This window comes from Mycetomoellerius zeteki, unplaced genomic scaffold, assembly GCF_001594055.1.
Source record: "Mycetomoellerius zeteki isolate Tzet28-1 unplaced genomic scaffold, Tzet1.0 scaffold96, whole genome shotgun sequence".
Lineage (NCBI taxonomy): Eukaryota > Metazoa > Arthropoda > Insecta > Hymenoptera > Formicidae > Mycetomoellerius > Mycetomoellerius zeteki.
This window is the reverse complement of record NW_017257999.1, coordinates 664,396-678,170: the sequence shown is the minus strand read 5'-3', so window position 1 is coordinate 678,170 and position 13,775 is coordinate 664,396. Positions and strand designations below refer to the sequence as shown.

General features: G+C 32.9%; 1 protein-coding gene across 1 annotated transcript in view; it reads left to right on the top strand.

The window, feature by feature from the left end:
- The window catches only part of Cow (Proteoglycan Cow), a 148,303-nt gene that overhangs the window by 107,273 nt on the left and 27,255 nt on the right, over positions 1–13,775 (top strand). The window contains exons 5-6 of the mRNA XM_018460731.1: positions 6,629–6,774; positions 13,217–13,374. Of these exons, the coding sequence (XP_018316233.1) occupies positions 6,629–6,774; positions 13,217–13,374 (304 nt within the window). The remainder of the gene's footprint in view (positions 1–6,628; positions 6,775–13,216; positions 13,375–13,775) is intronic.

Below are 13,775 nucleotides of genomic sequence, written 5' to 3'. Positions count from 1 at the left end.
TATATATATATATATATACACATATATATAGACTAACATTTATATAATAATTTTATTATATAAATGTTAATCTATATAAAACACTGTAGCTTTTTTTTTTTGAGATATTTAATAACTGAAAGTTTTAACAGAAAGAATACGTTACGCTTTATGAAAATGTATTGTAATTGATGAGGAATCTGAATTTTAAATTTAAATATATTTTATGAAACATTTTATATGGCAGCTTTTGATACTTGGACATTTTGATATATATCGCAATATTGATGTTAGCCACATTTTTTTAATTGCGCGTTGCGTAACAATTGATATGTACAGGAGAGATATATTGTTATAGAAAGGCAATTCGAGTGTCAATATCAAACAATTTATTGAGACTGATACATATAAAAATGTAAATGGCTTCGAATCACGAAACACATGACTGTGAAAGCGTGTTGCATAACATTTTTGTTATGCAATAGGTATTGTTATTTAGAAGTTTTATACTGACTATTGGAAATTATAAAGGCTTCTTTTGTCATTTTTCTTTAGAGAAAAATTTATTATAAAAAATTTTGAAGTTATTTTATTAAAAATAAAATTTAAAATAATGATACTCTTCCTTGCAAGAAATTTTACAAAAATATCGAGATTGATTTTTTACCATGATGTAATATAAATTTAAATCTTTTTTCGTGATGAATGAATGGCTGCATGAAATTAATAAATATACATGCGAGTTTAATGTGCAATATTCTTGAAAGAATAAACAATTATATAAATATATAAATAAGGACTCTCAATCTTAAGCAATAAAAAAAAAAATGAATTTTAGAGAGGATGAACAATACATTCATGACTTCTGATCGAAATTTCAAGACAACGTTAATCTTCTTTATAAAAAAATGTCAAATATATATCGCCAAAAACCATTTTTTACATATTAAACCTCAATTATCTTAAAAATTTGACGTGTTAGAATTTTTTCGCTTTTCGGCATCCAAAAATCTATAAGAGACACGTATTCCAATCCAAAGTAATTTTTTGTTGTAAACTAGTGTTATTTAACATGTATCATTGTTTATTTAAAAAAACGTATTTTTCCCCCCCCCCCCCCGACTGCTAATCGCAGGTTGACAAAAGACGGAAGGAATATGCGTTTCATCGAGGTCGATTTGATTGTTATTTATATAAAAATATCTCTGTTTATTTATTTTATATCTAATTTTATTTTTAGTACTAAAAATCTCAGTACTAAAAATAGTATATGTAATATAAACTATAGATTAACAGTAGAGCTACAATCGATTATCAAATAACTATTTTGAAATATGAAAATCTTAAAAATATGAGTTTCGTGAGTAATCAATATCCATAGAGGGCCACATTAGCAAAATGCCATAGTATTGTTTAAATTTGTATAACTCAAAATATATACAGTCAAATAAAATGTTAAATAACAAATAACACACTCAAAAATACACATATTCGTGTGATAATATGCTCAAGTTTAAGAAAAATGAGGGGGGAAGTAGGTGTAATTAAATGCTGAAGTGTATCTCAGAAACGTTTCGAAATACTTGAAAGTAAATATGCATTATAATAAGTGCTGGCTATTAATAATATTAGCGTCATGATGTAACGGCGAGCTACTGAACTAATAATTCCATAAGTAATCATTAGGATTCGCTATATAATAGTGGAGATATTAAGGGAGGCCACAATATGTACACTAGCCATAATACCACCTTCTCCTCTATATATACATCTATTTTAACGATTAAAGAGTTATATATGAAAGGTTACTAACACACACACACACACACACACACACACACATTACATCAAAAGTTTTTAACTCAATACAGAATTGCAAAGGGTATGTAATTTATTTTAATATCATTTCATTTCAATACAGCTTAGAAGGACTGGCCTCAAGATTTTATACTGAGCGATATTGCGCATCTTACGAAGAATATTTCTCAAAGTTCTTATTGACGCTCGCAGATCGTTAGCGTCTGGAGGGTAATAAACAGTTCTTCTTTCATTTTATAGTAACTCCACGGATTTTCCGCCAGAGAGACCGGGGGATTCTCATAGATTCTGATTCTCCCGTGCTGCCGCTCGTGTCCAGTCGCTTCCTCTCTAAATAAATCGCCCATCCTTTCGCTGAAAATATATTTCCCGTAGGCAGCTGCCGTCGTTTGTTACTTCGAGGGCACGATTGAAACGCAAAGTTTCACATTGGACGTGGGATGGTGATATGGTGGGATGACCCGAGGTAACTGGCCGGGAAAAGGGATGAGAGAGGGGTTGTGTAGGGGATTACATTTCGCATTCATGGAATTCCATCGAGGCCGCGTAAATCAAAAGTTCGGGGGCGTATATAAGCGCAGCGACGGGGAACGGAACAGAACGAAACGGTGTGCGGCGAAAATGCGCGAACGGAACTGAGACCGAAGAAAGATCCGCGATTGTTTCCCTCTCCGTATTGCTTACGCATCATCACGTGCCCCAGTCCCGTTTTCTCTGCAATATCACCGTGACAGTCGGAATGCGGCGGGAGGAAAATCGTGAATGGCGACAATGGTATGATAACAGTGAACGACGTGTACTCACGCTACATGTATCGCCGACGAACACATTTCAGATGCGAGACAGATAGAGAAGTTTTATTTGTTCCTCTAGGATTTAAGTTCTTAACTTGCCGATAGCACCGGCTATCATGAGAAATGGCATGAAAGTTTTCTATCTCACCTTTAATTGTACAGAAAAATTTTGAAACGTTTATTTGTTAGAAATATTCGTTGATTATAAAATATTTTTATTAATGTAATTACCACACTAAAAGATAATGTATTCTTTCTGAAGACATAAAAGATCATTTTCTTAATTTTTGCCGGTTATATTTACATTTCATTCATTTTGAAGTTTATTTTAAGTTAAAAGTTTTTGCTCTTTAACATACACGAAAAGATGTTTCAAGCTATAATAAGCAAAATCGTGCGCTTAAATTTTTTCAGTTCGAAGAATTACTTAAAAATGACAGATTAATTATTTCAAGTTTCTAGCAAATTTAGAAGTTTATAATAATTTATAATTGATTATTTTTACTTTTATAATTGCTGTTATTCATATCATATCGTATTTTGTGTACCTTTTTTTATTTTATGTTATTTTATATTAAACTTATTTTAAACGATTTATAATTTGCATGAAATTTCAGGATAAAATTCTATTTATAATTTTACATTTTAATTTTAATTAAAATCAATTTTTGATATGCGCTTATGTATGTATTAATATCCATTTTATATACTCATACATTTTGACTTTTTTTAGTATTTTTTATATTATACAAATTTTATTATATAAATGGTTTTCTATTCTGAATTCTGATACGGATTATAAATAATCTAAAATGGGCTTTATTTTATAATGTATTGAATTATTTATTTTGTAGACTCTTTAATTAAAATGTAGAAATAGTACGTCTTTTTTTAGCAATGTATTTTGATAAATGTATTATTTCTTTACTCAATGAAGAGAAGTAATTTCGGGATCTAAGTTTATCACAGTACTGTAATTATAAATTGTATTCGTAAAACAGTTGTATTCGTAAAACAAACAGTCAATCTCATGCTTCAAGATAATTTAACATTGGTAAATAACCCGTATTAATAATCCGTACATTTAATTGATTTGAATCCCAAATGAGAATCCAATTTAATTAATATCAGTATAATCAGCGTCGGTTAATTATCTTGCTGCACTTCTCGGAGTGAAGTGCACTCTACGTTTTCATTTCGTCGACGATGAATTATATGGGAGGAACTTTCCCAGGCGATTAATTAAACACTGCCTTGCGATATTAATTTTCAATGAATTTTTAATTACACATCGTAATAGCTGCAACTCGTCATGCAAAAGTAGGTAACGCTATTCTCCAACATCCAATTTGTCAAGCTTTATATATTCTACAACTTCGTTTGTGGGACATCCGTTCCCGTTTTCAAAATAACTTTTTTGTGTCTGCTGCAGCACTGCGATCTTGTTTCGATTGTTGGATTTAGGTACTGGCGGAAGTATCGTTGAGAGGAAGGTAATGGTTTATCCTGAACATCTAAAGTAGACACGATAAAGTTCAAGTGCCACCTGACGAAAGTTTCGAGCTTCTCACAGGCGGCTTCGCTCAGGCGGCCGGGTCTCCCAATATAGAGGGGTGGATTAAAGGTGGATTGGCATGTGCATTACCACCTGCCACGCCTTCCCGCTTTTCCAGTTATACGATTTGTTCCCTCGCTGAATATCCTACCACGAGAAGAGGACCATTGACGTCTCATTCAATCAAGCGCAATTGAAACCTAACTGAAAACTTTTTCTTAGGAGAAGCGAATGACCTGCCGTTTAACGATCAATAAATAGCGGTCTATCAATCAGTGCAAGTACCAGACGTGATTAGACGTTTACTGAGCTAAGTAAACTAAATTTCAATGCTTCTATTTTGGTTGCAAAGACGTTCGCAGTCCTGAATATCTCTTTCAAAAGTTTCCATAACCATTTGACCCGTCATACTCACGTATGTGTATACGCTTTCACTGAAATTTATTTACATCTGTAATATTGCCAACTGAATCGTGGGAATTCACATATTTTTCAATATTATTATCGGACATGAAAAAACTGTATTTTATTCAGGAAAAGTGTATCTAGTATATCGTTAAATCTTTATTTCTTTTTCTCTTTATATATTCTTCTTTCGTCATTAATCTTTTAGATCTATTCGCCCTCTTTCTGTTGAATACATGTCACATCTGCCTCCCTCATATTCCCTCACACAATATGTTTGTGAAATATGAAATTTAAGCACAGATCGCCAATGATTGTACGCACCGATGCATGCTCCGAGCATGCATAAACCTCACAATTAATTCGACACGAGCCGAATTTCCGTTTCCGCAAAACTCGGCCGCTCGACAATTGCTGCGACCACGACATCACATCGAAAATTGCTGTTGAATTATGGAACAATTAATATCGACACGTTATAACGTGATTTATAATGTGAAAGCTCCCCCTTTCGACGAAGATTGCGCGGGGCTCCCGTGCTTCCCGCAAGGCAAGGTGGATTCGACCACAATAGCGTCAGTAGCTACGTTCTCCTTCGAGAATTTGCGGTCGTGCGCAAACGCATAATTAGTTTAAACCAAGTAACGTAATAATTAAGCCGGTTTAACTCCTTTATCACAAGGTGAAGCGGACGGTACTGTCTATGTTAGTCTCGTATCTTGGTCGTCCCTGCGGTTTTCTCAGTTTATCCGCTCCGTCATATTACGCATCTCGGTTTACAAGCGAGTAGCCTCGTGCGAAAAATTTCCGCTAATTCTACGTAAGAGCTTCACAGTTAACGCAATTTTCTTTGTCCCCATTCAGAATGTGTCTTACAAGCAAATCTTGATGAATTAATTTGTTAACAGCGGATGTAAGTAAGCTAGACGAGGGAGATTCTTTGTTCTGATATTAAAAGATTTAATTTTGATAGTGCAGGAATAAATACAAGATTTGATCAACATTTGAACATAATCGCGAACACAATATTCGTAGATTATGCAATCTTTAAAAGTGCACAATCAGCCAAAATGTTTCCTCTATAGTATTATTCTCCCCTTATTTCTAGAATTCATCAAAACATCCCATTTTCTTTCGGTAGAAATTCGGTAGAAATTCGGTAGATTTGCCGCGTCGACGACGGCGAGATTTTTGCATGGAAATCGGAAGATTCTCTCGCAGTATCGGAATTAACGGGGGAACAAAAGAGGCGAGGCGAGCGCACGCGGCCGTGAAGCGCCAGTCGAAGCGAGAGCACGTCGAGAATAATACGTACAATGGTGCGCTTAGACGGTAGCAGGCAAGCAATTCTGGAGATTAAACTCGGCCATATCTGTAATTGACTTCCCAGCACATCCTTGGCTTTTCATTATTCAGCCTCGTACTGAAGGAGCGAGCAAACTAGAGACTTTTCCAGCCTCTCGTCAACTTCCAAGAGCATCGTTCTGCCAATACTTTTCTACGCGAAGCGGTGCCTTTGATCTTTATTTCACTGAACTATAATTCGCGACTGTATATGTTCTTGGATTTTCATCGTCCGTTAATCGCATCATAACTAATTCTGTCTTTCTCTTCGATATGTTTGTACGATCCTTTGTTTGCAAACAGATAGTTGCGAGGATAGTTGACAATTTGTAACGACGTGTCGTCAAGATAGCTCAACCAGAATAGCCGCAAAGCTTGTAAAGCTCAGCGCAAAGCGTTTGCGTAGCACGTCGTCTCCCACGAGAATTCATAAATTTTTATGAGAAGTTTTATGAGCTTCATATCAAGGCTACACGTACGCGAGTACGGGGCCTACGTCATCTCGTTTTCGCCGTTCACGATATCCAGTGACACGTCGTTTAACAAAATTCACAAACGGCGCGCACGGTGCACGGCGAGAGAGCATCGAATATCGATATTCTCTCGCGCGCGAGCAGCCGGCAGAGTCCCGTCCTTTGTCTCTCACTTGCCAAACCGATCTCTCGAGAAACACGCGTGTCGACAGCCAAGCGTCTAGTTTAAAGCCACCGTCGGTGTTTTTCCCGTGTTACAGGTGCCAGGAATGTCCTGTGGTGAAGCCTACATTCCTCTGCGGAAACGACAATCGCACGTACAGTTCGCCGTGCCGACTCGAGTACCACAACTGCATTCATCATACCTCCGTCCACATTGCCTGTAAAGGTTTTTGTCCGTGCAAAGGTAAGAGATACGTTTGTCTACGTGCAAATCGGGTTTAAATCGAAACACTGATTCGATCTCAGACACTATTTAAAGGGTGTGCTCCTCTTGATACTCGTAACGCTCATGGAATCATTTCATCCTTATTGTTTATCAAATATTAAATAAGGATAAATAATGCTTGCGAGCATTGTAAGCGCCAAATGGAGCGCACCCAAAGATGTATCACCCGTATATAATCTCCGTAAGAAGTATAATATTGGAAATATATTATTACTTATACTTTTTGTACAAAATTAATATTTATATTTATATTTATACTTTCTATTAATATTTATACTTTCTATAAAAAAAATGAATACTAATTGTAAAACTATATACATATGAAATAATTGTACAAAGAATATCATTTCTTTATTTTTATTTTAATATGGTACATTTTTATTTACTGTAAATAAATAAACTTTATTTAGAAAATAACTAATCTTTGCACTATAATGAAACTTTACATAAATTATCTTGAATATTTAAATTTTAAAAAAATTGAAATTTTATTGTTATTTTTGAAGTTAAAGTATTATAACAATAAAAAAATGATAGAAAACAGTGAATAAATTATAAAAATAATGTTATTCACACACAACTCTTTCATATACATATATACGAGTTTTACTTTATTTTTATGTGGAGAGTATAAATATTAATAAACAATTACATAAATATATAAATAAGGACTCTCAATCTTAAATAATAAAATAGAAATTCAGAGAAGGCTAATAAGAGTCTAACGCTGATGTAAAGAGCGAAGAGTTAGGAGATGTAGATAATACTCAGGTGTTAATGGTTATCTTCATTTATTGTGTCGAACGTGTCGGCTCACTTTAGAGTCACCCTCAGCGAAAAAACAGAAATATAAAATCTTCCATTGAGAGCAAGTCACTTGCAGATTGACAGAAATGCAGTAATTAATACGCTCAATAGGAAACAAAAAACGAAGTTCAGAAACATTGATTCACAATTTTAAAAGTTAAAATTAATATGTAATATAAATTAATATGTTGTCCCTCTGATTATAGAATCATGTCAGTTCGTCGTGACGTGTTTTTAAAATTGATAAATATTAATATAATTTCAATTTTATACCTTTTGCGGAAATTATACGAATGATATACTACATTCTTAAAGGCAAGAGAGAACTCTAGTGAGTTTCAAATAATTTTAAAATTGCATATCATTGACATTGGCTACAAACATTTGTACGATTTTTCTCTTTTTTTCTTATATTTTAGTACCTTTCTTTTAGTATATTATTTTTAGTTCTCCTAATTTTTTATTATACATATTATTTATTTTATATTAATTATTTTTAGTATGACAACTATTATATATCTTTGTATTTTTAATGAAATCTTTATCTAAATTTTACATATTTATGGCTGATAAGAAAGAAGTAATATTTTTTATACGAATTAATTATTGTAAAAAATTTCTGTAATTTATATAATTTACATTCTTGTGCAGAGAGAAAAGGAGAGTTTTACAAGATTATGTTCGTTTGGTTGGGAAATTTTAATGTCTTTCTCAATCATCTTTTCTACGAATCATATTTGTATGATGTCAGTCATAAAAAAGTTGATTAAAATATAAAAACTTCATTTCGTGGAAAATGTAATGTAATAAAAATGTACTTAAATTGTATTTATCCATCACGAAATTTTAAAAATATTAATAGATAGATAGAGAGAGAGAGAGAGAGAGAGAGAGAGAGAGAGAGAGGAAGAGAAATAAGTACAATATAAAGAAGATAAGGAAAAACTATTCATTATTATGAAATTTTAATTTGTTTTCAAATTCTATTTATATGCTCTCTTTCAAGACAATATTAAATAAATGAATTTACCACATTATTCCCAGTCAAGAGAATTCGATATTGATAATTATAGACGTTTTGATCTTCATTAGGTCGTTTCATCTTCAATATTTCGATGACTAAACAAACATTACAAATTATAAAGTAGTGTCAATCTTGAATTCGTTACAATTAAAGAGTCAAACTTCTTAGGTATCAAATATTATCGCTCGTATCGTTATAAAATAGTAGCTAAAACTTATTGAATTCTATCTTTTGAATCGTTTCCAACTAAATCATTACCGCTCCATTTATTCTGTAATATGTTCTAGTTGTTTTTAACACGATCACATGTTACACAAAAAGTCGTAAATTCTGTGCCAAGCATGCATTCGAAATTTTATTCTTTTTTTTAAATTGTCGGTGTGTCAAGTTAGTGATGGAAGTCATTCGTAATAACAATTATCTAAATAATTATTTTGTTACACGTATACCTAGTTAGGGGATCTAATTGAATTTACAATTAGTTACAATTAATTTATAATTAAAAAAATTGTTTATAACTAAAAATAATATTGAATAATAAAGTTTCGTTCTATTCAGTCGAAATAAAATTAATATTTAAATATAATTGCATGCAGACAAAGCAGTCCGACGGTCTTTAGAAAATGAGAGCGTATTATAGAAATTTTATCACGTGCCAATTTTTATGATAATAATACAGAGAGTCTAACTGAATTGTTAATCACAGAAATGAGAGCACGTCGGTGATAATTTGTAAAAAGCGAATCTCTCTGCGAGATTTAACGCGCAAGATCAATTTGTAAGCATATTCATGTTGGAATATACGTATGTATTGTAACTTTCACAATGGTGTGCCGCGTTTGCATCGCGCTCTGCGCCTCGACGACACGTGGACCTTCCATGAATATTCATAATTGGCGGTTAGAACAATAGTGCCGCTGTTGGGCATACAACGTGATGTACCGGAGCAAACGTTGAGCGAATCGTGAATCGTCGTGGAATTGGAGAACAGACAAGATCAGAACCGATTGAATTTGCGAATCGGTGATTCGTCATATGCTTTTAACATATATACACTATATACAGTATAGCGAGCAAAGAAGATGCATGACTTTATTTTGTCCACATAATTGGTTATCCGTTATTGTTCAACGATAATAGATTTTTATGATTCGTTATGATATAGTGAGTAGTATTAGATTGGAAATATTTTAAAACAATTTCATAATGTGAAAGTTAGACCACATTTTCGAAGTTTGATTATTTCTCAATAATTAATATTATGCAGAATAGAGATATAACACTAATTAAAGCTTGTGGTCGTCCGACTAAATAATAGTATTGTATTATTATGTTATAGGTAATTGCTTTTCTATTGATTTAAATTCTGACAGATATAGGTAAACTTTATCTGTTAGACATAAACAAAAAAATTAACAAAATATATTTGCGATTTAAAAAAACCAGTTTTTATAATAATTTATTTTATTTTGTATTATTTACGATTAAATTTTCTTAGTATGTATATATTCCAAATATATTCTAAAAACAGCCTCTCTACTTAAATCTTTACTAGATAATGAAAAATTCAAATTGCGCTTTTTGCTTGCTACTACATGTATTGTGTGTTGCTACAATATATACATATATGCAAGAGTATCAGCATATTTTAAATAGAAAAGACATGGATATCAATAACGAGAATATACGTGTATATTTTGAACAATTTTAGTAGTGTTTTTCTTTACTGAAAATTTAAATGTTTTTCAATATTTATAAAATTGCATTTAGTAATTGTGGCATATCGTTTTAAAACTAGATATATATCTATATTTAAGGAATAAATATATATTTATAGCTGACACGTGTTAGGGGCCGTCCATATATTACGTAAGCATAATTGGGGGAGGGGGGAGTCAGACAAATTCTTACGAATGCTTACATAGGGGGGGAGAGGGGGTCGCATATATTCTTACGTAAGACTTTTGTCTGAAATTTTTTCAATGCAATTATATCGTTCGTATAATAATATTGAAAGAATCGTGTAACTGCCTTGAAAATTTGTTTAGTCTTGGACATCGAACGTGTGCAAAAATCTTACGTAATTATAGGGAGGGGGGTCTTCGAAATCTTTATGCTTGCTTATATGGGGAGGGGGGTTAAAAATGGCCAAAAATTTGCTTACGTAATATATGGACGGCTCCATTGTATAGGCAATTTTGATGCAGTTGTTACCTCATGAGAAAATTCTTCAAATGTAAAAATGTGAAGAAACGCCACTAAAATATTTATAATTGAATATTAACAATGAATATTGATGAATAATACAAGTAAAAAGGTATATTTTTAAGATTTCAAGTCATGTTTTGAAAAATATTAAATATATTTTAATGTGTTTTATAAAATGTGTTTTAGAAAATATTAAATATACTTTAACGTAAGTATTTTAACGTAACAAACTGGAATGGAGTACTTATTTTGTAGAAAATTTAAAGCAATGTAGACAGCAATTTCTGGCTTGTAACGCTAATGTATAACGAAGCGAAAAAAAACCTGGAATAAATTTTACTCAATGTTCGTTGATATTAATGAATATCAACGAGTGAAGTTCCAATCATCTAAATTTACCAGGTTGTTGGTATACGAGTGGTAATTGAATTTTATGAAGTTGTATCGATGTCGCTTGTGTTTTACCAGGAAAATCATAACGATCGTGATCGAGTGCATGTGCTAATTTCGAATGGTTTATTTGGTTATGGTTAATGAGTGGCGATTGATTCGTATGATTGTTTCCAAAGGCGGTTGCATTTTTATCAGCCATTCCGTAACGTCGCGCATATTGCTTTTATGTTTTAAACATTAATATGAAGCAATAAAATGTTATCGTGTTTACGATCGAACGGTTTATAACATACGTGCAGAATATCGATTATCAGGTGTGGTGACGTTAGGACTATCATGTTTGCGGTCGAATAATCCACTGGAGATTCAGTAAGCTTGATGAAAAATGACGTGCCGCTGCGCGAGATAAAATGTTTATGCATAGATCAATCACGAAGTTCTCGGTTGACATATAAAATATTTGACGAATATGATGCACAATTTTGACAAGTAATCTGTTCTGCGAAGATAAAAAGTAAATAAAGACTTGAAAACGATACTACGTACAAAGTGTGAAAACGGAGTACAAGTGATGCTTTTTGCATGCTTATCTTCTTCTGTCGTTAATTTCAGTCGTATCTTTCTATTTTTTGCCGCTATATATAGGGTAAGGTTGCCGAAATCGCACCACTTTTTACTTAAAACTCATAACTCAGAAATTATGAAGAATGTTCTTAAGTTTTTTACAGCATAATAAACTGTACTCTTTTCCCTTTCTTATGTAATTTTTTCATAATTTTTTTGCGCTATTATAACGTTTAAAATCAGGATTTTTTCAGTATGGTGCGATTTAGGCAACGAGGAAATTCGTTGTCTAAATCGCACCACACCAATATTCCTTATTTAAAACATTATGGTAATGTAAAAAATTTAAAAATTACATAAGAAAAGGAAAAAATTGTATCTTATTATGCTGTTAAAAATTTAAGAATATATATTTTTCGTAATTTCTGAAACACATGATAATTTCAAGAAGTAATTTAAGGAGTTTCTACGTGAAACAAAATAAACACTTCGTAGATTTACAATATATATTTTTACATAATAATGAATGGAATAAAAATGTAAGAAATGGAAAAATATTAGGTAACGTACGATTTAAGAAGTTATTTAGATTATGGTGCGATTTAGGAAACTAGAGCATTTTTTTTGAACTTTTATTTATTTTATCTATAAAAAAAATGTAAAGCAAACTTTAATCCTATTAATTTAATTTTAATAATATTCTAATCACGACGAATGGTCAAGACTTAGGCTATTTAACTTATATTTTCTGTATAATTCTGCTATGAAATACGTTGAAAAATAGCAACGCTATCACGATTTTTTTATTTATGTAAATAACAACGCTCTTGTTGCACTTCATGTCACGAGTATAATAGAGTAGCATTACAGTATCATGTAGATCTTAAATAACCCGTAAGAAAATATATAAATACAATAATTGAATTTTTAAGCGAGGTAGTGCGATTTAAGAGCCGGTGCGATTTCGGCAACTTTACCCTACGTCCCGCTTTTAAATCAGATCCTACCATCCTATCTTAAACACTCGGGCTTTGCGCCATAAAAATTTTCCTGTTTTTCTGGCAAAAGAATTATTGACGTTCTCCACTTGAAGTCAGCGTCTCTTCTCTCGCGTCTCGTTCGTACCATATTCGACGACAAACCCAGGGACTTCCGAGCGCACATCGCGCGGAAAAATCACTCCCGCCGTCGTGGATGGGCTAAAAGTGCCCTACCGTTAAAAAGCGCAGTCGGCCTTTCGATTTCTGACGTGCAATTTGTCGGCAGTCACGCCCGAGTTGATTCGGGCTAACGAACCAAGTATTTTCGACGCGTTGCGCCGCCGGGACAAAATGTAATTTCGCCGCGACTTGCAATCAGCGTGTGCCGCGAGAAGAGTACATTAATCAGAGGTGAATTTTGCAGTTGCTGATCTGCGAATGTACTCGAAGAAGACGCAGATGCAAAGGAAGAAGATGCTCATGGGCAAGATGGGCCGTAACCACGACATCACCCTCACTCCCCGCGACTTCAATTACGATAATCATCACTACCAGTATCTTAAGTACACGAAACGTGGCAAGGTAAGTCATATTTACTTCTTACGCTGCATTTCCGCTACAAACGATGGGGAAAATATTGCGCGGTGTCCTTACATCGTAATTGAGTTTTCAGATGGAAATGCGTTTCTCCTCTTGTAGCAATATACATATATTTTCTTGCGTATACATAACGTACAACGCATAACGTGTCGTATAATGCATCAGATTAATTTGCAAAAAAACTCGTCATTTTTATTAGCGCATTATGCAGAAAGTATATATATTTATATATTCATGAACTTGTAAAAATAAATTACATATAAAGGATGAATAATTTAAGTGCAATAATAATTGAATAACAATGTAATATTTATGTGACAATCTTGCGTTTCGCGGGTTTTCTCCGTGTTCAGATCCATTCTTGGAATGCCAACGTTTCGTGA